The sequence below is a fragment of the Bufo gargarizans genome, chromosome 5 (genome assembly GCF_014858855.1).
Source record: "Bufo gargarizans isolate SCDJY-AF-19 chromosome 5, ASM1485885v1, whole genome shotgun sequence".
Lineage (NCBI taxonomy): Eukaryota > Metazoa > Chordata > Amphibia > Anura > Bufonidae > Bufo > Bufo gargarizans.
In genome coordinates this window covers 395,737,346-395,763,155 of record NC_058084.1, presented here as the reverse complement: position 1 = coordinate 395,763,155, position 25,810 = coordinate 395,737,346, and the positions used below count along the sequence as shown (strand labels likewise).

General features: G+C 45.8%; 1 protein-coding gene across 1 annotated transcript in view; it reads right to left on the bottom strand.

Annotated features, from left to right (window-relative positions):
• Positions 1-1,563: 1,563 nt before the first annotated feature.
• The window catches only part of LOC122939473 (ATP-dependent translocase ABCB1-like), a 578,859-nt gene continuing 554,612 nt past the window's right edge, over positions 1,564-25,810 (bottom strand). The window contains exons 24-26 of the mRNA XM_044295545.1: positions 18,438-18,644; positions 18,204-18,350; positions 1,564-1,764 (exon numbers count right to left, since the gene is read on the bottom strand). Coding sequence (XP_044151480.1) covers positions 1,564-1,764; positions 18,204-18,350; positions 18,438-18,644 — 555 coding nt within the window. The remainder of the gene's footprint in view (positions 1,765-18,203; positions 18,351-18,437; positions 18,645-25,810) is intronic.

The following is a 25,810-nucleotide window of genomic DNA, read 5'->3' as shown; positions in this document are numbered from 1 at the left end:
ATAGCGGCTGACGCAGGTGGCCAGAAGAAACGTGTCTCGTTTTACAAAGTTTTGGTGTGGCACCCAGAATGATCTAGTCTGATGCATCAGGCACTGGTGTGTGAAAATCCTGGCTGATCCATTTTCTATTGTGTTAGATTGTGTGTGAGAAAACCACTGGCGTGTGGAAATCCTGGCTGATCCGTTTTCTATTGTGTCTGAGAAAACGGATCCGTCCCCATTGACTTGCATTGTGGGTCATAACATTTTGCTCCGCATCCCGTGATGGAAAGAAAACTGCAGCATGCTGTGGTTTGCTCTCCGGTATGATAATGCAACCAAACGGAACAGAATGCATTTTGGAGCATTCCTTTCTGTTCAGTTACGTTCTGTCCCAATGAATGGGGACAAAACGGAAGAGTATTTTTTTCCGGTATTGAGACCCTATGACGGATCTCAATACCAGAAAATACGAAAAACGCTAGTGTGAAAGTAGCCGAATATTAATACTTGGAGGTCTGTAATGCTATGGCCAGGATCATCAAAATGTTTGGCAACAGGGAAACTTGTCTTTTTCTCCTTTATGGAGTGACGGTCAGACCTTATCCTCGCCCCTGAGTGTCTGCCCTATTTCACACTACTGGCTAACATGGTACCAAACCTTTTTCTTTTGATCCTATACAGTTGTGAAATTTCAGTTAAGCCTTAGGCCTCATGCACACGGCCGAACAGCCGGGCAATATGCAGGCACTGGCCGTGTGCTCCCCGCATCACGGTTGTGAACTTATTTACTTGAATTGGTTCCCAATCTGGAGCTGCGGTGCGGGACGGAGGCACGTAACCCCATTGAAGCACTACGGAGTGTTTCCGTGGTGTTTCTGTCCGTGCCTCCGCACCACAAAAAAATAGTTCTATTTTTTTTGCGGTGCAGACGGATCACGGACGTATTGCGGTCCCCAATGCACGGAACGGCCACACAACGGCCGTGTGCATGAGGCCTTAAACAAGAAAACCATACAGACGCAAGTTGTGTAGATTTATTATACAGCACTGAAAGAAATCTATGGGCCTACTCTATTCCTCTGATTTGATATAAAGGCACAAAGAGGTTTTTGTTTCTCACATACTGTATATTTATTTATTCTCCCCTTCAGTGATTGCTTACAAGTAGAATACACAACCTCACAGAGCCACATGGAGTACTTAGAAGTTCTGTACTGGAGTACTGTAACCCTGGGTTCACACCTAAGCGTTCCTCAAACGCGCGTTTTACGCACGTTTTTGTCGCGCGTTTTTATGCGCGTTTTTTGTAATAGTAAACGCGCGTTTGATGCGCGTTTGTGTCATTGACTGCAGTGTCCTATGGCCACAAACGCGCGTCAAAACGCCCCAAAGAAGCTCAAGTACTTGTTTGAGCGTCGGGCGTTTTACAGCGCGTTCGTACGCGCTGTAAAACGCCCAGGTGTGAACCCTTCCCATAGGGAAGCATTGGTTTTCATGTCTTAAGCGTTTTACAGCGCGTTTGAACGCGCTGTAAAACGCTCAGGTGTGAACCCAGGGTAAGACTTTGCATGTGTATAAGGCCTAATTGTCTGAGTCATGTGCGTTCACAAGAGCATAGTAATCAGCTTGGTTAGCCAATAGCTGGTCATGAGTGCCGTATTCCACCACTTTCCCGTTCTTAATCACTGCGATATTGTCAGCGTTCTGTATGGTGCTTAATCGATGAGCAATCACTATGCATGTCCGTCCTTGCCTGGCACTGTCCAGAGCTTGCTGCACAATCTGTAAAATATAAAAACTGTGAATTAATTTTTGCAATACATCTGTTAGGTAAAAATGCTCACTAGACCCCTTGGTAAATTCTGTGAGGGGCATAGTCACTTCTTAGGGGTTTATTTTTTATTTGATCTCTGAACCTCTGCAGTTGTCAGCCAGTGCTGTATAAATAACCAAACTAGGCCTCAAATGCACTTGCTGCTCTTGCTCTTCTGAACCCTGCAGTGTGCCCAAACAGCAGTTTACGACCACATATGGGATTTTGCAGTATGCAGGAAGAAATTGGTAATACATTGTGGGGTCCTTTTTCTCCTGTTACCACTTGTGGAAATTAAAGTTCTGGGGCTAAAGCAGTATTTTTTTTTTTTTAAAAAGGCTATTTTTCATTTCCCAGCCAGGTGTTTCTAAATTCTATAAAAGGCCAATGGGGTCAATGGTAAGTCCTCCGTATTTGCTTAGTATTTTCTAATATCGCACTACAACCACACCATAAAATCCCTGTTCACTTATGATCAAGATACTTATAGAATGATATTATTATTAGGCATGTAACTAAAGTATATCTGCAACTATACCAACAGTCTCAGTATCTAGTTAACCTCTGTAGGCTGTAGGCTACATTATGTGAATAGTCCCCTGGTGAATATGTCTTGAGATCTACAATTTACAATCTACAAGTCCCGGAGTGCTCCTAGATCATCTTGGGGAGGAATGAGCTTTGCCTGTATTGAGTAAGACACTTGGGACGCTGATTCAAACAGTGCTTCACAGTAAGAGACGCCGGCGTGATCTCACAAGTGCCTACCTAAACCAGTACTGCACAATACAACTCAACATTAGGAGCCGGTGGTAAGAACTTTTCAAACCGCAACACGCACGCACGCATGTAGAGAGGTTGTCACACATACTGCGATTAAAGGGACTCTGTCACCACTTTCTAACCCCCCCTTTTAAAACTATTGTTCTCTCCATGCCGCCCTTGTGATTACAAAGGTGTTGTTATAACATAAATTCGCGGTCTCGTTTTGATAAAAATACCTTTTATGTAACCTGTCAATCTCTTTGGATAAGGTGCCCAGGGCGTTTCTGAGGGTCTGAAGCTGCCGCCCGCCGCCGCCGTTGGTGCCCAGCTCCTCCCCTGATATTTTCAGCGCCGCCTGAATGTAAAGAAATCCGCCTCCGGCTCTCGCTCAGTCAGTGCCCCCTCCTCCTTTTCAAAGATCGCGCGCGTGCGCACAGGCCTGTGCGCACGCGCGCGATCTTTGAAAAGGAGGAGGGGGCACTGACTGAGCGAGAGCCGGAGGCGGATTTCTTTACATTCAGGCGGCGCTGAAAGGATCAGGGGAGGAGCTGGGCACCAACGGCGGCGGCGGCAGGCGGCAGCTTCAGACCCTCAGAAACGCCCTGGGCACCTTATCCAAAGAGATTGACAGGTTACATAAAAGGTATTTTTATCAAAACGAGACCGCGAATTTATGTTATAACAACACCTTTGTAATCACAAGGGCGGCATGGAGAGAACAATAGTTTTAAAAGGGGGGGTTAGAAAGTGGTGACAGAGTCCCTGTGAGATTGATGTATTTTTAAACCCATTAGTTTTACATATATTTTTTTTATATAATTTTTTTCATTGTTTTATTTTTACCTTGTATACATTTTATATAATACATGTATATTGTTTTTATACATAACAGTGTATCTATGCTGTGTCCAGATGTGGGTGTGCCCCACTACACTATACTATATATCTAATGATAAATGACCCACTATGTTCTTTCAGTTGGACCTGCTACTAAGCTCTGCAGCAGCACAGCTTAATGATAAAATACTGGCAGTATTGTACCAAAAAGCTCATCAAAGTATATTTCGAAACATTGTGCAACCCTAATCTAAACAGCCTGTCTGAGTTTATACCATCCTTAGGCCTCTTTCATACGAGCGTGTCTGGATAAGGTCCGGATGCGTTGCGGCAAACCCGCGCGAGTAGGTACCCAATTGCAGTCAGTTTTGACTGCGATTGCGTTTCGTTGTTCAGTTTTTATTGTGCGGGTGCTATGTGTTTGGCACGCGCACGATAAAAAACTAAATGTGGTACCCAGACCGGAACGTCTTCACAGAAGGTCAGGTTTGGGTTCAAGGTTGTGTAGATTGTATTATTTCCCCTTATAACATGGTTATAAGGGAAAATAATAGCATTCTGAATTCAGAATGCATAGTACAGGAAAAATTCGTACCTGGGATTTTACTTTCCTTGAGTCCGGAGGCAGCACATCATGGGTTAATAGTGTGTCTTCTTCTTTCTAGGACCGCCCACCTAGCAAAACAAGTAATCGATTAGTTAATTAAATTAATGGCCTCCCCTATAAGGGACCCCTCTCAGAATGCCTCGGCGTGTTGAAGAAATAGACTCAGGCAAACATATGCACAAAATAAATTTGTTAGGGAGGGTAAACTTGTGCTGCCTCCGGACTCAAGGAAAGTAAAATCCCAGGTACAAATTTTTCCTTTCCCCTATCGTCCTCCGGCAGCACATCATGGTATTTTTATAGAACTCATAGGGAGGGACTTTCATCCACGGCTGCTCACAAAACCCCAGTACCAAAGGCTGAGCTCCTAGCACTGATGTCCAGACGATAGTGCTTAGCAAACGTCAGAGACGAGGACCATGATGCGGCGTTGCAAATATCTTCAATGGGAACTTGCGCCATTTCTGCCCAGGAGGTTGCTGCAGCTCTGGTGGAATGGGCCCTGATTGGAAAGGGTAGAGGAAGGGCTTCAAGAGAACAGGCTTCCATAATTGTGGACTTTATCCACCTCGCAAGAGAGTCCTTAGAAGGCAGTTGTCCCTTTCTTGGACCAGCGAAGAGAACAAAAAGATTTTCGGATTTCCTGAAGTCTTTAGATCTTTGGAGATAGATTTGTAATGTTCTTTTAACATCTAGAGTATTCAGAAGTATCTGTTGCTCATTAACAGGATCAGGAAAAAATACCGGGAGAAATGATACCGGGACAAGGCACTTTCGGCAGGAAAGTGGGAACTGTACGCAATAGGACTCCATCTGGTAAAAAGCGTACATAGGGAGATCTAGACAACAAGGCTTGTAGTTCTCCCAGCCTCTTAGCGGAAGTGACGGCCATCAGAAATAAAGCCTTGTAAGAAAGCCATTTGAGATCTACATCTTGTAAAGGCTCAAAAGGTGCTGAGGTAAGTCTCTTTAGGACTAAGGAAAGGTCCCAAATAGGTGTAGGATCCCTATGCACTGGTTGCAGTCTTCTAACTGCCTTGAAGAACCTGAGGATTAGAGGGTGATGAAGGAATTTATTTTCTGTCATGGAGTTAATGGCAGTCATATAGGCTCTCAAGGTATTTGGTTTGAGACCTTTCTGAAACCCATCTTGAAGAAATTGCAGTACTGAAGAGACGTCAAGGTCATTGTGGCCAGAATCAGAACACCAGGAAACAAATTTTCTCCATATTTTAGAATATTTCCTGTTAGTCGAGTCTTTGCGAGAGGCAAGAAGAGCATTAATGACAGACTGTGAGAGACCTTTTGCTTCTAATTTAGATCTTTCAACTTCCAGGCGGCAAGATGTAGACGGTCTAGACTCTGATGATATAGGCCGTTCTGGAGAAGAAGATCTGGACGTGGAGGGAGCTTCCAGAATTCTCCCCTGAACAGATGAAGGAGGAGCGGAAACCATGACCTCCTCGGCCAAAAGGGGGTTATCATTATTACAAATAGAGGCTTCTCTTCTACTATTTTCCGTAATGTCTTCGGAATGAGAGGAACTGGGGGAAAAACATAGGCGGAAAGGTTCTTCCAACTCATTGAGAAAGCATCTACCATTGCAAGATTGTCGGAGATCTTCAGAGAACAGAACCTGCTTAACTTCTTGTTCGTTGCCGATGCAATCAGGTCCCAGGACGGACAACCCCACTTGGCTACAATGCTTTGGAAGACAATAGGATTTAGTTCCCATTCCACTTGGTTGACTATTTTTCTGCTCAGAAGATCCGCTTGCGTATTCGAGGAGCCTCTGATATGCAGAGCTTTCAACTCCGCAAAATGTGATTCTGCCCATTTGAAAATCTTCTTGCATAATTTCAGAATGGGCTTGCTCCTCGTGCCCCCTTGCTTGTTCAAATAAAATACTGTGACAAGATTGTCTGAACGGATCAGCACTGATTTCCCTGACACCTCGGTCTTGAACTTGTACAGTGCTAACAGTACAGCTTTCAATTCTTTGTAATTTGAAGACTGTCCGATTTATCTGGGGGACCAGCGGCCTTGCACCCACTTGTTCTTGAGGTGCGCTCCCCAGCCCTGACCGGATGCATCCGTCGTGATGGTTACTGAGGAGAGAAACTGGAAATTCTTCCCTTTGATCAGATTGCTTGAGTGAAGCCACCATTTGAGGCTCTGTACTGTGGAGGAAGATAACTTCACCTTCGCCCCCAACTGGTAACGGCTGAGCCGCCAAGACTGGAGTAAATTCTGCTGAAGATCTCGGGTGTGGATAGTCACCCAAGGCACTGCATCCACAACAGCTGTCAGATGTCCCAGTGTTTTCATAACTCTGTGGACGGACGGTGACGGCAGAGATATAAGTGTCTTTATCGCCTTCTTCGGTAATTCCATCTTTGGTAGAGGAAGGTTCATGGAGACCGTGTCTATCAGGAAGCCGAGAAAAATCTTGGAAGTGGAAGGAATCAGATCGGACTTTCCCCAGTTTAACAGGAAACCTACAGACTGGAGAAGTTTTATGGTCTCTTCTAATTGATGCTGCAGAAGATTCTCTGACTCTGCGACGACAAGCCAGTCGTCCAAATAGGGGAAAATCTAAATCCCCCGAAGACGAAGCTCCACAACAACAATGATAGCAATCTTTGTGAAGACCCTTGGGGCAGAACACAAGCCGAACGGGAGGGCCTTGAATTGGAAATGCTGCGTCCTTTTACCCATCCTGATGGCGACTCTCAAGTATGTTCTTAATTGTAACTGGATCGGAATGTGGAGGTATGCGTCCTTTAAGTCCAGGGGGGACATAAACTGATTCTTTCTGAGGACTGCAGTAATGGACCTTATTGTTTCCATTTTGAAATGGATCTTCTTCATGCAACGATTTACATAACGGAGATCTATAATTAAGCAACTTTTTCCATCGGGTTTGGGAACACGAAAGACTCTGGAGTAGACTCCTGAATATTCTTGATGAACTGGAACTGGTTCTAGGGCTCCTTTTTCCACAAACTCTTTTAAAAGCTGGACGATCTCTGGGTCTCTTCCATCGTTGAGAAGAAACCTGTCTCTTGGTAGATGGTTGAACTTTAGAGCATAGCCATTGTGAACAACATTCAGTGCCCAACAATCTGAAGTAATCTGCTGCCATTTGAGGTGGAAGAAAGCCAGGCGTCCTCCCACTTTCTGACCTCTGGCGTAAGAACTCAGGTTTGGTAGATCTGTTATCGTCGTTCTTTTTTCTGGACTTCTCCGCAGGAATCCAGGTTTTATGGTCAGATCTTCCATGACTGGAACAGCCTCTAAAGGTAGATCTCCTGGAATCTTGACCCCTGTAGGGACAAAAAAATCTTTTCTCTTTGCGTTTAGGCTGTGGAAAACGTAACGCTTTATCTTCCATATTGGCCTCAAGAAGTTTATCGAGATGAGAACCAAATAATTTGCCAATTTTCGAAGGGAAGGGAACACAGGTTACTCTTGGAAGAGGGGTCTCCAGACCAGAGTTTTAGCCATATGGCTCTTCTAACAGAATTAGCAAGAGCCATGTTCTTAGCAATAAGCCTTAAGGCGTCAACTGGAAAATCGCAAAGAAATTCTGCCACCAGCTTCAAAGACGGTAGTTGCCGGAGTAGATCTTCCCTGGAGACGCCATCTTCGATGTCTCTGCCTAATTGGCTAAGCCAAACCCTCAGAGCATGGGCTACAGGTACCGTGGCCATAGCTGCTTTATTCATGTAAGCAAGATACGTATGTAATCTCTTAAGAAGAGTATCCGCTTTATTCTCCATAGGGTCTTTTAACAATGCTGAATCATCTGAAGCGAAAAATGATTTTCTTGTTAACTTGTTTACTGCTGAATCTACTCTGGCGGGAGACTCCCAACTTGTGGATTCCACAGGATCGGTCTTGTAGATATTTTTGAATCTTGACCCTAGATTAATCCTTCCTACCGGTTACTCCCATTCTTTATGCATTATTGCATCTAGGACCGGGTGGCTGGGAAACACAGGAGCCTTCTTTTTAGGAAAATAGAAGAGATCATCCTCCTCACGAGTACCGGATTTCTCCTCACTGGCTTCCATTATATTTTTAACTTCTTTTATTAAACGGTTTGCGTCCTTTTTATTAAACAAAAAATTTTCTTCAATGAAGTGCGAATCTGAATCAGTAGAAATCTCGCCTTCGGAATGAAGAGACTTCTCAGAAGATGATGGGGATAAACATGGCTTCTTTGATCTCTTCTTTTTAGATTGTTTCAGGAACACTTTGAACAGAGACATAATTTTTTCTGTTTCGACATCTGACGGATTATCTGGCTGAGTACAATCCTCACAAATATTGGAGGAATGATCTGCGGGTAACTGGTGAAGAAATGAAATACAGAGAGACGACTGAGACCTCTGTTTCTTTTTGGATGGCGAGGAATCTTGCGTATCACGGAGACACCTGACACAAAGATCCTGCGGGAAATCATCAGGGAGCGGCTGCTCACAGGCTTGACACATCCTGTGTCTTCTCTTTCTGGATCTTTTTTCCCCCCTGCTTGAAGCACTGGACATCTGCAATTCAAGGGAGGAAAAAATAAGTTATGGGGAAAAAAAGAGAAAGAGATCCTTCTCCAGAAGCTGAGAGAGCCACAGATACCTCTAAAATGCTGGAGCTCTGCTGCCTGGTACAAGGGCACAGAGCTCCAGCCAAAAAACGCTCTAAATACCTTCAGAATTTTGAATTTGGCGCTCAAACAGGGCCGGGCGCGCCTGTGACGTCATCCGGAAGCACTTTGCATCTCACGATGCGTTCCACCGCAGAAACCGGAAGTTCGGCCCTTGACTTCCAGTAGAGGGATCGCGCTGCGAACCGGAGAACCAGGACCTGCTGTCGAAGAACCACGGGCTTCGGGGGATGGCGCAAGAGCGGTCGGGAGTGGAGCCAGGGGACACCATGGCTATTCCCAATCCCCAGGCCAAATCCGTGTTAAAGGCATTGCGGCCACAGACAATTCTCCTATAGGTGGGCTACATCCTAAGTAGAAGGACAAATAAAAAAAACACACCGAGGCATTCTGGGAGGGGTCCCTTATAGGGGAGGCCATTAATTTAATTAACTAATTGATTACTTGTTTTACTAGGTGGGCGGTCCTAGAAAGAAGAAGACACAGTATTAACCCATGATATGCTGCCGGAGGACGATAGGGGAAAATAGGGCTGGAGGAGTAAAAAAAATAAAATAATAATAATTAACTCACCTTAATCCACTTGTTCGCGCAGCCGGCATCTATTCTGTCTTCTTCTTTGAGGAATGGGACCTTTGATGACGTCACTGCGCTCATGACATGGTCCATCACATGATCTTTTACCATGGTGATGGATCATGTGGCATGTGATGACAAACAAGTGGATTAAGGTTAGTTAATTTTATTTATATATTTTTTTAACCCCTCCAGCCCTATTGTACTATGCATTCTGTATTTAGAATGTTATTCTACCATGCTATAAAACTAATGCTATAAAACTATGTTATAAGGGAAAATAATAAAGATCGGGTCCCCACCCCGATCGTCTCCTAGCAACCGTGAGTGAAAATCGCACCGCATCCGCACTTGCTTGCGGATGCTTGCGATTTTCACGCAGCCCCGTTCACTTCTATGGGGCCTGCGTTGCGTGAAAAACACACAATATAGAACATGCTGCGATTTTCACGTAACGCAAAAGTGATGCGTGAAAATCACTGCTCATGTGCACAGCCCGATAAAAAATTAATGTGTCCGGATTCAGTGTGGGTGCAATGCGTTCACCTCACGCATTGCACCTGTGCGGAAATCTCGCCCATGTGAAAGAGGCCTTAGACCTCATGCACACGGCCTTTGTGCGGCCGTTCAGTTCATTGGGGGACCGCAATTTGCGGACCCAATGCACAGGCAACATCCGTGCGGAGGCTGTGATGGATCGAGACTAGAGTTGAGCGAACACCTGGATGTTCGGGTTCGAGAAGTTCGGCCGAACTTCCCGAAAATGTTCGGGTTCGGGATCCGAACCCGATCCGAACTTCGTCCCGAACCCGAACCCCAACCCCATTGAAGTCAATGGGGACCCGAACTTTTCGGCACTAAAACGGCTGTAAAACAGCCCAGGAAAGGGCTAGAGGGCTGCAAAAGGCAGCAACATGTAAGTAAATCCCCTGCAAACAAATGTGGATAGGGAAATGAATTAAAATAAAAATTAAATAAATAAAAATTAACTAAAATCAATTGGAGAGAGGTCCCATAGCAGAGAATCTGGCTTCCCGTCACCCACCACTGGAACAGTCCATTCTCAGATATTTAGGCCCCGGCACCCAGGCAGAGGAGAGAGGTCCCGTAACAGACAATCTGGCTTCATGTCAGCAGAGAATCAGTCTTCATGTCATAGCAGAGAATCAGGCTTCACGTCACCCACCACTGCAACAGTCCATTTTCATAAAATTAGGCCCAGCACCCAGGCAGAGGAGAGAGGTCCCGTAACAGACAATCTGGCTTCATGTCAGCAGAGAATTAGTCTGCATGTCATAGCAGAGAATCAGGCTTCACGTCAGCCACCAATGCAACAGTCCATTGTCAGATATTTAGGCCCAGCACCCAGGCAGAGGAGAGAGGTCCCGTAACAGAGGATCTGGCTTCATGTCAGCAGAGAATCAGTCTTCATATCATAGCAGAGAATCAGGCTTCAGGTCACCCACCACTGCAACAGTCCATTTTCATAAATTTAGGCCCAGCACCCAGGCAGAGGAGAGAGGTCCCGTAACAGACAATCTGGCTTCATGTCAGCAGAGAATCAGTCTTCATGTCATAGCAGAGAATCAGGCTTCACGTCACCCACCACTGCAACAGTCCATTTTCATAAATTTAGGCCCAGCACCCTGGCAGAGGAGAGAGGTCCCGTAACAGACAATCTGGCTTCATGTCAGCAGAGAATTAGTCTGCATGTCATAGCAGAGAATCAGGCTTCACGTCAGCCACCAATGCAACAGTCCATTGTCAGATATTTAGGCCCAGCACCCAGGCAGAGGAGAGAGGTCCCGTAACAGACAATCTGGCTTCATGTCAGCAGAGAATCAGTCTTCATGTCATAGCAGAGAATCAGTCTTCATGTCATAGCAGAGAATCAGGCTTCACGTCACCCACCACTGTAAGAGTCCATTTTCATAAATTAAGGCCCAGCACCCAGGCAGAGGAGAGAGGTCCCGTAACAGACAATCTGGCTTCATGTCAGCAGAGAATCAGTCTTCATGTCATAGCAGAGAATCAGTCTTCATGTCATAGCAGAGAATCAGGCTTCACGTCACCCACCACTGTAAGAGTCCATTTTCATAAATTTAGGCCCAGCACCCAGGCAGAGGAGAGAGGTCCCGTAACAGACAATCTGGCTTCATGTCAGCAGAGAATTAGTCTGCATGTCATAGCAGAGAATGAGGCTTCACGTCAGCCACCACTGCAACAGTCCATTGGCATATATTTAGGCCCAGCACACAGGCAGAGGAGAGAGGTCCCGTAACAGAGGATCTGGCTTCATGTCAGCAGAGAATCAGTCTGCATGTCATAGCAGAAAATCAGGCTTCACGTCAGCCACCACTGCAACAGTCCATTGTCAGATATTTAGGCCCAGCACCCAGGCAGAGGAGAGAGGTCCCGTAACAGAGAATCTGTCTTCATGTCAGCAGAGAATTAGTCTGCATGTCATAGCAGAGAATCAGGCTTCATGTCACCCAACATTGGAACAGTCCATTGGCATATATTTAGGCCCCGGCACCCAGACAGAGGAGAGGTTCATTCAACTTTGGGTAGCCTCGCAATATAATGGTAAAATGAAAATAAAAATAGGATTGAATGAGGAAGTGCCCTGGAGTCCAATAATATATGGTTAAGGGGAGGTAGTTAATGTCTAATCTGGACAAGGGACGGACAGGTCCTGTGGGATCCATGCCTGGTTCATTTTTATGAACGTCAGCTTGTCCACATTGGCTGTAGACAGGCGGCTGCGTTTGTCTGTAATGACGCCCCCTGCCGTGCTGAATACACGTTCAGACAAAACGCTGGCCGCCGGGCAGGCCAGCACCTCCAAGGCATAAAAGGCTAGCTCTGGCCACGTGGACAATTTAGAGACCCAGAAGTTGAATGGGGCCGAACCATCAGTCAGTACGTGGAGGGGTGTGCACACGTACTGTTCCACCATGTTAGTGAAATGTTGCCTCCTGCTAACACGTTGCGTATCAGGTGGTGGTGCAGTTAGCTGTGGCGTGTTGACAAAAGTTTTCCACATCTCTGCCATGCTAACCCTGCCCTCAGAGGAGCTGGCCGTGACACAGCTGCCTTGGCGACCTCTTGCTCCTCCTCTGCCTTGGCCTGGGGCTTCCACTTGTTCCCCTGTGACATTTGGGAATGCTCTCAGTAGCGCGTCTACCAACGTGCGCTTGTACTCGCGCATCTTCCTATCACGCTCCAGTGCAGGAAGTAAGGTGGGCACATTGTCTTTGTAGCGTGGATCCAGCAGGGTGGCAACCCAGTAGTCCGCACAGGTTAAAATGTGGGCAACTCTGCTGTCATTGCGCAGGCACTGCAGCATGTAGTCGCTCATGTGTGCCAGGCTGCCCAGGGGTAAGGACAAGCTGTCCTCTGTGGGAGGCGTATCGTCATTGTCCTGCCTTTCCCCCCAGCCACGCACCAGTGATGGACCCGAGCTGCGTTGGGTGCCACCCCGCTGTGACCATGCTTCATCCTCATCCTCCTCCACCTCCTCCTCATCCTCGTCCTCCTCGTCCTCCAGTAGTGGGCCCTGTCTGGCCACATTTGTACCTGGCCTCTGCTGTTGCCAAAAACCTCCCTCTGAGTCACTTCGAAGAGACTGGCCTGAAAGTGCTAAAAATGACCCCTCTTCCTCCTCCTCCTCCTCCTCCTCCTGGGCCACCTCCTCTTCCATCATCGCCCTAAGTGTTTTCTCAAGGAGACATAGAAGTGGTATTGTAACGCTGATAACGGCGTCATCGCCACTGGCCATGTTGGTGGAGTACTCGAAACAGCGCAACAGGGCACACAGGTCTCGCATGGAGGCCCAGTCATTGGTGGTGAAGTGGTGCTGTTCCGCAGTGCGACTGACCCGTGCGTGCTGCAGCTGAAACTCCACTATGGCCTGCTGCTGCTCGCACAGTCTGTCCAGCATGTGCAAGGTGGAGTTCCACCTGGTGGGCACGTCGCATATGAGGCGGTGAGCGGGAAGGCCGAAGTTACGCTGTAGCGCAGACAGGCGAGCAGCAGCAGGATGTGAATGCCGGAAGCGCGAACAGACGGCCCGCACTTTATGCAGCAGCTCTGACATGTCGGGGTAGTTGTGAATGAACTTCTGCACCACCAAATTCAGCACATGCGCCAAGCAAGGGATGTGCGTCAAATTGGCTAGTCCCAGAGCTGCAACGAGATTTCGCCCATTATCACACACCACCAGGCCGGGCTTGAGGCTCACCGGCAGCAACCACTCGTCGGTCTGTTGTTCTATACCCCGCCACAACTCCTGTGCGGTGTGGGGCCTGTCCCCCAAACATATGAGTTTCAGAATGGCCTGCTGACGTTTACCCCGGGCTGTGCTGAAGTTGGTGGTGAAGGTGTGTGGCTGACTGGATGAGCAGGTGGAAGAAGAGGAGGAGGAAGCCGAGAAGGAGGAGGTGGCAACAGGAGGCAAAGAATGTTGCCCTGCGATCCTTGGCGGCGGAAGGACGTGCGCTAAACAGCTCTCCGCCTGGGGCCCAGCTGCCACTACATTTACCCAGTGTGCAGTTAGGGAGATATAGCGTCCCTGGCCGTGCTTACTGGTCCACGTATCTGTGGTTAGGTGGACCTTGCTACAGATGGCGTTGCGCAGTGCACACTTGATTTTATCGGATACTTGGTTGTGCAGGGAAGGCACGGCTCTCTTGGAGAAGTAGTGGCGGCTGGGAACAACATACTGTGGGACAGCAAGCGACATGAGCTGTTTGAAGCTGTCTGTGTCCACCAGCCTAAATGACAGCATTTCATAGGCCAGTAGTTTAGAAATGCTGGCATTCAGGGCCAGGGATCGAGGGTGGCTAGGTGGGAATTTACGCTTTCTCTCAAATGTTTGTGAGATGGAGAGCTGAACGCTGCCGTGTGACATGGTTGAGACGCTTGGTGACGGAGGTGGTGGTGGTGTTGGTGGTACATCCCCTGTTTGCTGGGCGGCAGGTGCCAACGTTCCTCCAGAGGCAGAGGAAGAGGCCGAGGCGGCAGCAGCAGAAGAGGTAGCAGGGGGAGCCTGAGTGACTTCCTTGGTTTTAAGGTGTTTACTCCACTGCAGTTCATGCTTTGCATGCAGGTGCCTGGTCATGCAGGTTGTGCTCAGGTTCAGAACGTTAATGCCTCGCTTCAGGCTCTGATGGCACAGCGTGCAAACCACTGGGGTCTTGTCGTCAGCACATTGTTTGAAGAAGTGCCATGCCAGGGAACTCCTTGAAGCTGCCTTTGGGGTGCTCGGTCCCAGATGGCGGCGGTCAGTAGCAGGCGGAGTCTCTTGGCGGCGGGTGTTCTGCTTTTGCCCACTGCTCCCTCTTTTGCTACGCTGTTGGCTCGGTCTCACCACTGCCTCTTCCTCCGAACTGTGAAAGTCAGTGGCACGACCTTCATTCCATGTGGGGTCTAGGACCTCATCGTCCCCTGCATCGTCTTCCACCCAGTCTTGATCCCTGAACTCCTGTTCAGTCTGCACACTGCAGAAAGACGCAGCAGTTGGCACCTGTGTTTCGTCATCATCAGAGACATGCTGAGGTGGTATTCCCATGTCCTCATCATCAGGACACATAAGTGGTTGTGCGTCAGTGCATTCTATGTCTTTCACCGCTGGGGAAGGGCTAGGTGGATGCCCTTGGGAAACCCTGCCAGCGGAGTCTTCAAACAGCATAAGAGACTGCTGCATAACTTGAGGCTGAGACAGTTTCCCTGGTATGCATGGGGGTGATGTGACAGACTGATGGGGTTGGTTTTCAGGCGCCATCTGTGCGCTTTCTGCAGAAGACTGGGTGGGAGATAATGTGAACGTGCTGGATCCACTGTCGGCCACCCAATTGACTAATGCCTGTACCTGCTCAGGCCTTACCATCCTTAGAACGGCATTGGGCCCCACCATATATCGCTGTAAATTCTGGCGGCTACTGGGACCTGAGGTAGTTGGTACACTAGGACGTGTGGATGTGGCAGAACGGCCACGTCCTCTCCCAGCACCAGAGGGTCCACTAACACCACCACGACCATGTCCACGTCCGCGTCCCTTACTAGATGTTTTCCTCATTGTTATGGTTCACCACAACAACTAAAATATTATTTGGCCCAATGTATTGTATTCAAATTCAGCGGGATATAAATTTGAGGCCTAGTATTTAGGCGCTGGGTGACCGGTATGGATTTAGTGACAGAATTAGACTTGGAAATGCACAGTAGCGTGTGTGTGAAGTTATTCTGAATGACCCTATGTGCACCTTGAATATTATATACCCTTTTAGGGATAGATTTCAAATAGCTCTGATATAGCAGAAAACACTAAATTATGAAATTGCTAAATTGGGAATTGTATTTCAACCCAGAACAAAAAATGTGCTTTGACGGACACTAAATAACTTGCCCAGCCACAACAGTACAGCGGTTACGACAGATGTAGCGGGATATAAATTTGAGGCCTAGTATTTAGGCGCTGGGTGACCGGTATGGATTTACTAACAGAATTAGACTTGGAAATGCACAGTAGCGTGTGTGTGAAGTTATTCTGAATGACCCTATGTGCACCTTGAATATTATATACCCTTTTAGGGATAGATTTCAAATAGCTCTGATATAGCAGAAACCACTAAATTATGAAATTGCTAAATTGGGAATTGTATTTCAACCCAGAACAAAAAATGTGCTTTGACGGACACTAAATAACTTGCCCATCCACAACAGTACAGCGGTAACGACAGATTTAGCGGGATATAAATTTGAGGCCTAGTATTTAGGCGCTGGGTGACCGGTATGGATTTACTAACAGAATTAGACTTGGAAATGCACAGTAGCGTGTGTGTGAAGTTATTCTGAATGACCCTATGTGCACCTTGAATATTATATACCTTTTAGGGATAGATTTCAAATAGCTCTGATATAGCAGAAACCACTAAATTATGAAATTGCTAAATTGGGAATTGTATTTCAACCCAGAACAAAAAATGTGCTTTGACGGACACTAAATAACTTGCCCAGCCACAACAGTACAGCGGTAACAACAGATTTAGCGGGATATAAATTTGAGGCCTAGTATTTAGGCGCTGGGTGACTGGTATGGATTTAGTGACAGAATTAGACTGGGATATGGCCAAAAAATAACCACACTATTGCTGGTTAAATGCACTTGGTGTGACAGCTTGACCAACCACACTACTGAGGGTTAAATGCACTTGGTGACAGGCGCAGCTTGCCCCTGATGTAGTATATGGCCAAAAAATGAACAGACTATTGCTGGTTAAATGCACTTGGTGTGACAGCTTGCTTAGCCAAACCACCACTACATTGAGGGTTAAATGCACTTGGTGACGGGCGCAGCTTGCCCCTGATGTAGTATATGGCCAAAGAATGAACAGACTATTGCTGGTTAAATGCACTTGGTGTGACAGCTTGACCAACCACACTACTGAGGGTTAAATGCACTTGGTGACGGGCGCAGCTTGCCCCTGATGTAGTATATGGCCAAAAAATGAACAGACTATTGCTGGTTAAATGCACTTGGTGTGACAGCTTGACCAACCACACTACTGAGGGTTAAATGCACTTGGTGACGGGCGCAGCTTGCCCCTGATGTAGTATATGGCCAAAAAATTTACAGACTATTGCTGGTTAAATGCACTTGGTGACGGGCGCAGCTTGCCCCTGATTTAGTATATGGCCAAAAAATTAACAGACTATTGCTGGTTAAATGCACTTGGTGTGACAGCTTCACCCTGATGTAGGCTTTAGCCAAAAAACAACCACACCATTGAGGGTTAAATGCACTTGGTGACAGGCGCAGCTTGCCCCTGATGTAGTATATGGCCAAAAAATAAACAGACTATTGCTGGTTAAATGCACTTGGTGTGACAGCTTCACCCTGATGTAGGCTTTAGCCAAAAAACAACCACACCATTGAGGGTTAAATGCACTTGGTCGCAGCTTGGATGCACTTGGTCGCAGCACCGCACAAGACACAAAATGGCCGCCGATCACCCCAGAAAAAAGTGACTGACAAACGGTCTGGGCAGCCTAAAAACAGTGAGCAATTGAATTTCAGCAGCTCAATGATGCACAGCTGCAGATCGATCGATTAATCAAGTCCTTTGGAGGAGTTAATCTGCCTAATCTCGCCCTACTGTCGCAGCCGCAACCTCTCCCTACGCTAATCAGAGCAGAGTGACGGGCGGCGCTATGTGACTCCAGCTTAAATAGAGGCTGGGTCACATGGTGCTCTGGCCAATCACAGCCATGCCAATAGTAGGCATGGCTGTGACGGCCTCTTGGGGCAAGTAGTATGACGCTTGTTGATTGGCTGCTTTGCAGCCTTTCAAAAAGCTGCCAAGAAAGCGTCACGAAAGCGCCAAGAAAGTGACGAACACCGAACCCGAACCCGGACTTTTACGAAAACTGTCCGCGTTCGGGTCCGTGTCACGGACACCCCAAAATTCGGTACGAACCCGAACTATACAGTTCGAGTTCGCTCATCCCTAATCGAGACCCATTCAACTTGAATGGGTCCATGATCCGTCGGCACCGTAAAAAAAATTGAACATGTACGGCCATTTGCCGGGCAATACGGCCATGTGCATGAAGCCTTAGAAGTCATAGATCTGCCCCTGTATGTGCAGACCTGCACATAGTTTATTAGAAAACCACATGCACAAATACAAAGGCAAGTAAACCAAAACCAAATCATGTCACCTGTTCAAAGCATGTGGTAGGGGGATAAACCTGCTATGGGGAGCATAAATGTGACATACTTCTCTTTTTCTGTATAAAATCACTCACTTATACAGGTATATGTTAAATGCTCATCAAGTATATACCGTGTGCATTTACCTTTACAGTAAAAAATAATAATAATGCAACTATAGATCTTTACTTGATTGATATATCAATATTTTCTCTTTGTGTTTTATTTTAATTCCCATTACCTTTTCATTTTCATAATCAAGTGCAGAAGTAGCTTCATCCAGGAGTAACACTTTTGGCTTCCGTACAAGAGCGCGTGCAATTGCGATCCTTTGTTTTTGTCCACCTGAAAGCTGAGCTCCCTTATCTCCAACACGAGTGTTATATCCCTTCAATATCAAAAAGGCAGAGAAAGTTCAGTTGGGAAGCAAATGGTAAACACTTTAAATCTAAGTAATATGATCTTAATAAATTACTTCTGGCAAGTTCATAATGAATGTGTGGATATTGGCTGCTTTTGCTGCCTCTATGACTTCTTCCTCTGGAACAAGTCTACTGTTGTCTCCATATTGAATGTTCTCTTCGATGCTGCAGTCAAAAAGGATTGGTTCCTGTGACACAATGGCGAGCTGCGACCTGAGCCACTTCAGATGTAAAGACGTGATGTCGATTCCATCAACAAGCTAATAGGCAAAATATAATAGATACAGTTACTACCATTATAAGTAACGTATATACAACAAGCATTTTTCCTTAGGGGATATATTATATATGCTCTAATAATTAAAACCAGATACTGATACACAATCCTTTTTAACCAGTTCCCTCTGTAAGCATTTGGGGCCTTTTTTCGTCAGATTTTTTCTGTTGATGTAGTCGTATGAGGGCTTGTATTTTGCAGGACAAGTTGTAGTTTTTAATAGCAACATTTTGGGGTATATTTTATAAAGTCTTTCAGGGATGGAGATGTGAAAAAAAAACACATTTTTTTTTAAACCTGGTGCTAATGAGTAAAAGTTGCAAACTGCAGCGCAAATAACCTTTGGGCCAAAATTTGTCAGAAATACGCCAAATATACCGTAGGTGTATTTTTGATCGTAAATGACACCCATCTTTTTTTTTTTGTTTTTTTTTTGTTTTAATGCTATTGCACAATAAAAAATAAAAAAAAGTGTGGGAGCTGTATAGGAGCTTCATTTTTGCAGAAAGATTTGTAGTAATTTTTGGGTACAATACAACACTTTTTGATTGCTATTTATTCCACTTTTTCGCTGTGAATAAGCAAAAACAGGAATTCTGGCTTTTTTTTTTTTTTACGGCATTCACCATATGGGATAAATTACATGATAATTGTTTAATGTGGGTCATTATGGATGCAGCAATACCAAATATGTGGAGGGGAGTTTATTTCATTTTTTGTATTAACAGTTGTCCCCCCTCCCCCATTGAAAAAAAGTTGCATTATTTTTATTTTACTTAGTAAAAATTTTTGGGGGATTTTTTAATTAAAAATCACTTAATAGTCCCACAAGAAGACTTTAATAAACGATCTTTTAATCACTTCTATAATTATCTGTGTTCTTTATGCACTGCAGAGAATTATACTGTGAGTGCTATTGTAACATCCCAGAGTATGTCACTAAAACTCTGTCACCCTGCTAAATGATGCTAAAGTGTAAATGTGTTATCATCCTGTGTAACCTGACATTACATTTTCTATTATCTGGATTTCTTATGGCTGTTTTATGTAAATTGCTGTAATTATTCATGTACACCAGTAGGTGGCGGCAATGTATAGACAGTCTATAGGACAGTTTAGTATATCTAGACTGGAATAGTCCATTCCAGTCTAGGCTCCCCTGTATGAGCAGAAGTGGGACGTTCCCATGTCCTGTATCATGAGGTGGAGTAGGAAGTCTAAGTAGTGTACCAGCCACCCCTGTTGGGGTAGGTTGTGTTGATAGGAGCTCCCAGAATCAGGGATCCCAACCCTGGATCCAACTTCGGCTGAGGTTCAAGATCCATCTTCCCAGCCTGAGTCATCTACCTCAGCTGGATGACCAGAGAAGCAGCATCCTGTCATATATCTTCTATATGAAAGAATCTTCATATAAAAGAGAGGATAAAAAAAAATATAAAAATTAAATTATCCTTCAGGCGGACATAAAAACGCCTCTAAGTTATTTTTTATCAAGTATCTTAATTTGTGCAAGCAGTGAGACAAAGGAACAATTGTATATGCAAAAATATATAATCGTTTATTGTAAAAACCAAGAATATAAAAACAATACAACTGCAAAACAAATGATGAAGTTATAAAGTAACACCCAAAATGTACCACATGGTGGTGCTAATACACCCCTATCTGATCAGCACAGTATGATTTAATGATTTATGACAACCAGTGTCATATTTTTATCAAACTGACTCATATACCAAGAGAAACTTAGGATCTTCTGTTATCAAACAGGCTATAACAATAAAACACGGATTTACAGGAAAATAACTGTTATCCCTTGACTCTGTTTTCCTATAACCAATAAAAAATATATGATATTAATATGATAAAATATTCAGCTCGGCAATCAGACTAAGGAAAATAACTTTCCAAGGGTTTAGTCCTCTTTTCAAATAATGTCAGATCTTCCATTAACAATATGCATCTTTGCTAAGAGAATAATCAGCATTATGGAGGCACCTAAGACTATATATTCCCACAGTATGGGAACTCTTGGCTATATACCGAGAGAAATATCTTATTAATATCATGAGTAGTAAACAAAATATACGTTACCAGGTCAAAGGTAGACAGAGTTCAGATGGGACCAGTTCTGAAGAACTTTCCTAGTAATGCAAAAAGAATAATCCAAGTTTCTTCTGATAAAGTTTTTCTTTTTGATTGAATGAATGGATCAATGGATATATGGATCTTTTTTCCTCTCTCTCTAGCTCTTGATACCCCGCACACGAGTAATTATTCCCCCCCCCTTATCTAAGAATCATCCCCTTTAGATCAGGGATTCCCAATCAGGTAAGGTGGGTGTACTTGCATGCTGATAACACCATGATGTCATATCAACTCCTAATATGGTATAGAACAAATAATGAAATAATATAATATTGTCCATCTGCCTCCAGATGGCACTGCGGTATTGTAAATGAACATCACAACTTTAAGCATTAAAATTAAATATCTAATAATACGTTCTCAGGACCTCGTTGACCTTTCTATATAAATCATTGAGGAAGGTATTTCCCTGACACTTTTAATCACCTATATCCTGGACTTGTTGGAGTTGACTGTCTTCTCCTATCTTTTTGAAATATAGGTTGACTTGATGAAAATTTTATATAGCGGCTTTGATGCTTGGCATCGGAACTTATACATTTCACTTATCTGCATCCATGAATAACTATTGTTTTGAAATGGCATTTACTCTTCCCAGAAATCCAATTAACATAAACTTACTTGTTTCTATACCTTCTACAATACCTTCTAAATGGTAAATACATGGTATGACATATATATAAATCGATACATTGTTACACATAGATAATGCATTATATGAATTATTGATTAACATATGTTGTAAACTAAATATACCATGCAGAGATATATATAATATAATTATGAATATATAAATTGAATCTCATACAGCAGGTGTGCCTCAAGGATATGAGTCCTTATCAAGTTTTGTTCGCCAGGGACTCCCAAGATTTCAATGAGAATAGAGCGTACTTGTTTCTGACCAACCCCGATAACCAACAGAGAACGGACATCTCCACCTCTGAAACAGACGCCTCAGACAACGAAAGGGACAGATACCCCAAGAATAGGGGACGGGGACGCGGAGGTTATAGACCGAGACGTCGTGGTGGCCGATACAACACCAATCAATCGAACTACCAGACACAATGTGCACCCCCTGCCCCACTGCCATCTACATCTTCAGAGTTACCCTCAGCATCCCCTTTTTTAGGACAACCGATGCAGTATTCCCTACGGAACCGCAGTACCTCCACGCAACCGTTAGGATGTACGGATGATAGGTTAGTTATTAACCTGTCATCACGGACCCTTACAGAAGTGGAGACTAGGGTTTTGAGACGTGGCTTATCCTTTGTCCCCACTACTCCATTTGATTTATTTCGGTGGACCAAGGATCTCCACCTGTTTGCCCGTAAGCTAAAGTGGCACAAACACTTTAGGCTTAGGGATAAAAAAGAAAGTCGCGAATTGGGCATACCGGTGGAGATCCTTGGGGATGTACACTTCCTATTCAACCTTGATAGTACACCTGACAACCCAGAGGGCAGAGGTCCCTTCACGGATCTTAAGAACAGGAGTAGCAAAATGCCACCTGTAGGAGAAATTTCTTGCATAGACGTCTTCCTTAAACAGACCACCGCCGAAATTGCCAAGATAACCCCCACTACAACCAGGCCTAATTGCAACAGTAAGGAGAGACAGGCGATAAGAGAGCTATCCACTGACGCCAGCATTGTGATCAAACCCTTCCGACAAAGGGGGTAATGTGGTCGCCCTGGATATCTCCGCGTATCGCGCTATGTGTCTCACACTACTAAGTGATAAACAAAGCTATGAGACACTACCATCTTATCCTACACCTAGACTCCAGCAAGAACTGATAGATATCCTGACTAAAGCCAAGGGGGATGGCCTCATTAGTAGTAACGAACTTGAGTTCCTCCTTCCAACACACCCGGTCATGGCAACCTTCTACTGCCTGCCCAAGGTCCACAAGGGCACAGTGCCCCTCAAAGGCTGGCCAATTGTATCAGGGGTAGGTAGCTTGCCACAAAACAGTGGGGTGTATGTTGACCGCATACTAGGCCCATTTGTGCAATCTCTCCCATCCTATGTGAGAGACACGGGGGAACTGCTCTCCAAATTGGAAAACATCAATCTGGAACCCAACTGGTTCCTAGCATCGATTGATGTCGAGGCATTGTACTCCTCAATCCCCCATGATAAAGGCCTTGCTGCCACAGCATACTTCCTGAAAGCAAGGGGACTTCAGTTTGCTGCTCATAACGAACTAGTTCTTCAACTTTTGAACTTTGTTTTGACCAGCAACTGTTTTCTCTTTGACGGTCGTATATACCACCAGCTCAGGGGCACTGCGATGGGCAGTTCGTGTGCACCGTCCTACACTAATCTGCTCCTGGACAGGTGGGAAGAGACCATAGTTTTTGGTGACACACCCAATTGGTATACGGAGTACATCGTCCTCTGGGCCCGCTACATAGATGACATCTTCATCCTGTGGAGCGGGCCAGAGGACGAGTTCAAGAGGCTGGTGGATGAGCTTAACATCAACACCATCAATCTCCGATTTACGTCAGTGATCGTACATAACCACTTGCCCTTTTTAGACATCTGCATCTCGAGAGACACCAAGGGGGGTCTACAGACCACTATTTTCCGCAAGGAGACATCCACAAATTCACTCCTTCGGTGGGACAGTTGTCATCCTGTCCCATTGAAACGTGGGATCCCTGTTGGCCAATATCTGAGACTCAGGCGCAACTGTTCGGAACCCCGGGAATTTACACGACAGGCAAACGAGCTCAGACAGCGTTTCCGGGCACGGGGTTATCCGGATAACACGCTGAGAAAGGCCTATCAAAGGGCCCGACAGGAGACACTTACCACACTCCTACATCCCACGGATGGCCCAATAATCGGTCCACAACAAAATAAGCTACGCATCATTGGTACATTTGATTCGGCAGCTAGAGAAATTAAGGAGATCCTAGCACGTAACTGGGACACTCTCCTGATGGATCCAGATCTTACTGCTGTTGTAAGTCCTTATCCATCAGTGACCTTCAGGAGAAGGACCAATTTGAGGGATCAATTTGTACATAGCCACTACAATCCTCCCAAAAAGAAGACGTGGCTGGATCAACCGGTGAATGGATGTTTAAAATGCGGTAGATGTAGTTTTTGCAAGTATGTCACCCAGGGCAAAGTGGTTGCAGTTGGCCCTGCGGACCCCGACCATCGCATACGGCATTTCATCAATTGCCGCACCGCAGGCGTGGTTTGCCTCCTCACCTGTGAGTGTGGCATTAGGTATGTTGGTAAGACCCGTAGGGAACTACGGGTACGCATGGGTGAACCCCCGCCCCCCCAGCCCTCCTCCCACCAGCATGTGCTATGGATGTTGGACCGCCTGGTGACTCTTGCCTTCTACCTCCCGCCACCTGTACTCTTTGTTACTTTTTGTTATCGTTCCGGTTGTGGTCGTGGTCCTCACGACCTTAAGACCTTGCTCCTGTCCCTATACAGCAGGGGCCGCTTGGCCTTAGGATACATTGTTAACTGTATGACTGCACCACCAGATGTAAATGGCCTCGGATGTTCTCAATCATTTAGAGTTTTACATGGTCTAAATGTCTCTCAGTGGCCACTACACTCCATCTGGGTCCATTCATATGCTGTTGGCACCACCCAGATGTTACCATTTTTTAATGGTCTAAACGATTTACAGCTCTATATTGTCTTATTGCCTTCATGTGGCAATCACACCTTGCCTAGGTCTAAGGGGGCGCCTTGCCATTTAATGCCCCCCTTTGAGGTCCCATGGTGTCGGTGACTCTATTGTCACCAACACAGGTGAAGTAGTAGGAGTTGGTTGTATCTATTAAGCGACTCCTCCCACTGCCGCTATCCTTACCTTACAGCCGATGCCGCGCCCCATATAGGATGACGCGTCCGGGCAATGACGCCTATCATCACGTCACTGAAGCCGTGCGGCAGCCTGGCTGCTTACTGGACGACTGCGCATGCGTTGGGATGGAGGCGGACCGTCGCGTCATCTGACACACGTATAGTCACATGACGCCGGCCGCACTCCTCACACAGGCGCACAGCTAGCCTGCCTCTCTCATTTAAACTGATTGGCGCCCACAGCAGCGCCGACAGACGCCGATACACAAGCGGCCAGTCTATCTGCACTGCCGCTTCACATGGTATTCGCCACACGCGCTCCATGCTGGAAATTGTAAGTAAACCCACCACTCTTATGCCATATCTGTGAGGGTTGTTGCTAGACACAGGTCCTGAACGGATTATTTTTTCTGTCATTTAACTTCTATAGGTATCTGGGCTGATCTGGACTATATCAGTCCAATCAGGTCTGCGCAACCCACAGGGCTTCCCCTGCTTATCCCTCCTTCCAACCTAGATAATTATCACATTAGGCAGGGAGCGCCGCCTCTTATGCCATATGCCACACGCGCTCCATGATCATAACTGTGAGTAAACCAACCAACTACATGATACATTTATAAAGACTGTTGTCAGGTTTGGTACTTGAATGGATTTCCCTTTGTCATTCTGCTATTCACAGGTATTCGGGCTGATTTGGACCACACCGGTCTAGTCAGGTCTGCGTAACCAACAGGCCCTCCCCTTTTCTCTGATCTAGATATATTATCGTACGGTGGCAGGAGCGGAGATATGATCCTCCACTTTTGATCCCTGTCCCCTGAAGAGTTAGGGGGTCTCTTCTAGTAAAGTGGAGGTATCTCTCACACTCTGATATATTCCCGAAATAACGAAACGCGTAGGGACTTCTACATACATATATCTTTTTTACCCATTTCCCCTACCCCACCCCGATAGCCCTTATTATCATCAGGACATCCCCTTGTCGCCTTAGGGCTATTTAGGGCGACTTAATAGGGCTAGGTTCCGGACGTGGCCACCCCTTGTGGGGACAGGACCCCGTGTTAGGAGGATACCATAGGGACTCACAAGCCAAGTAGGGCATTAACAGGGATAGGTTTTTCCCTGTAGCCCCTTGGAACCCAGGTACCA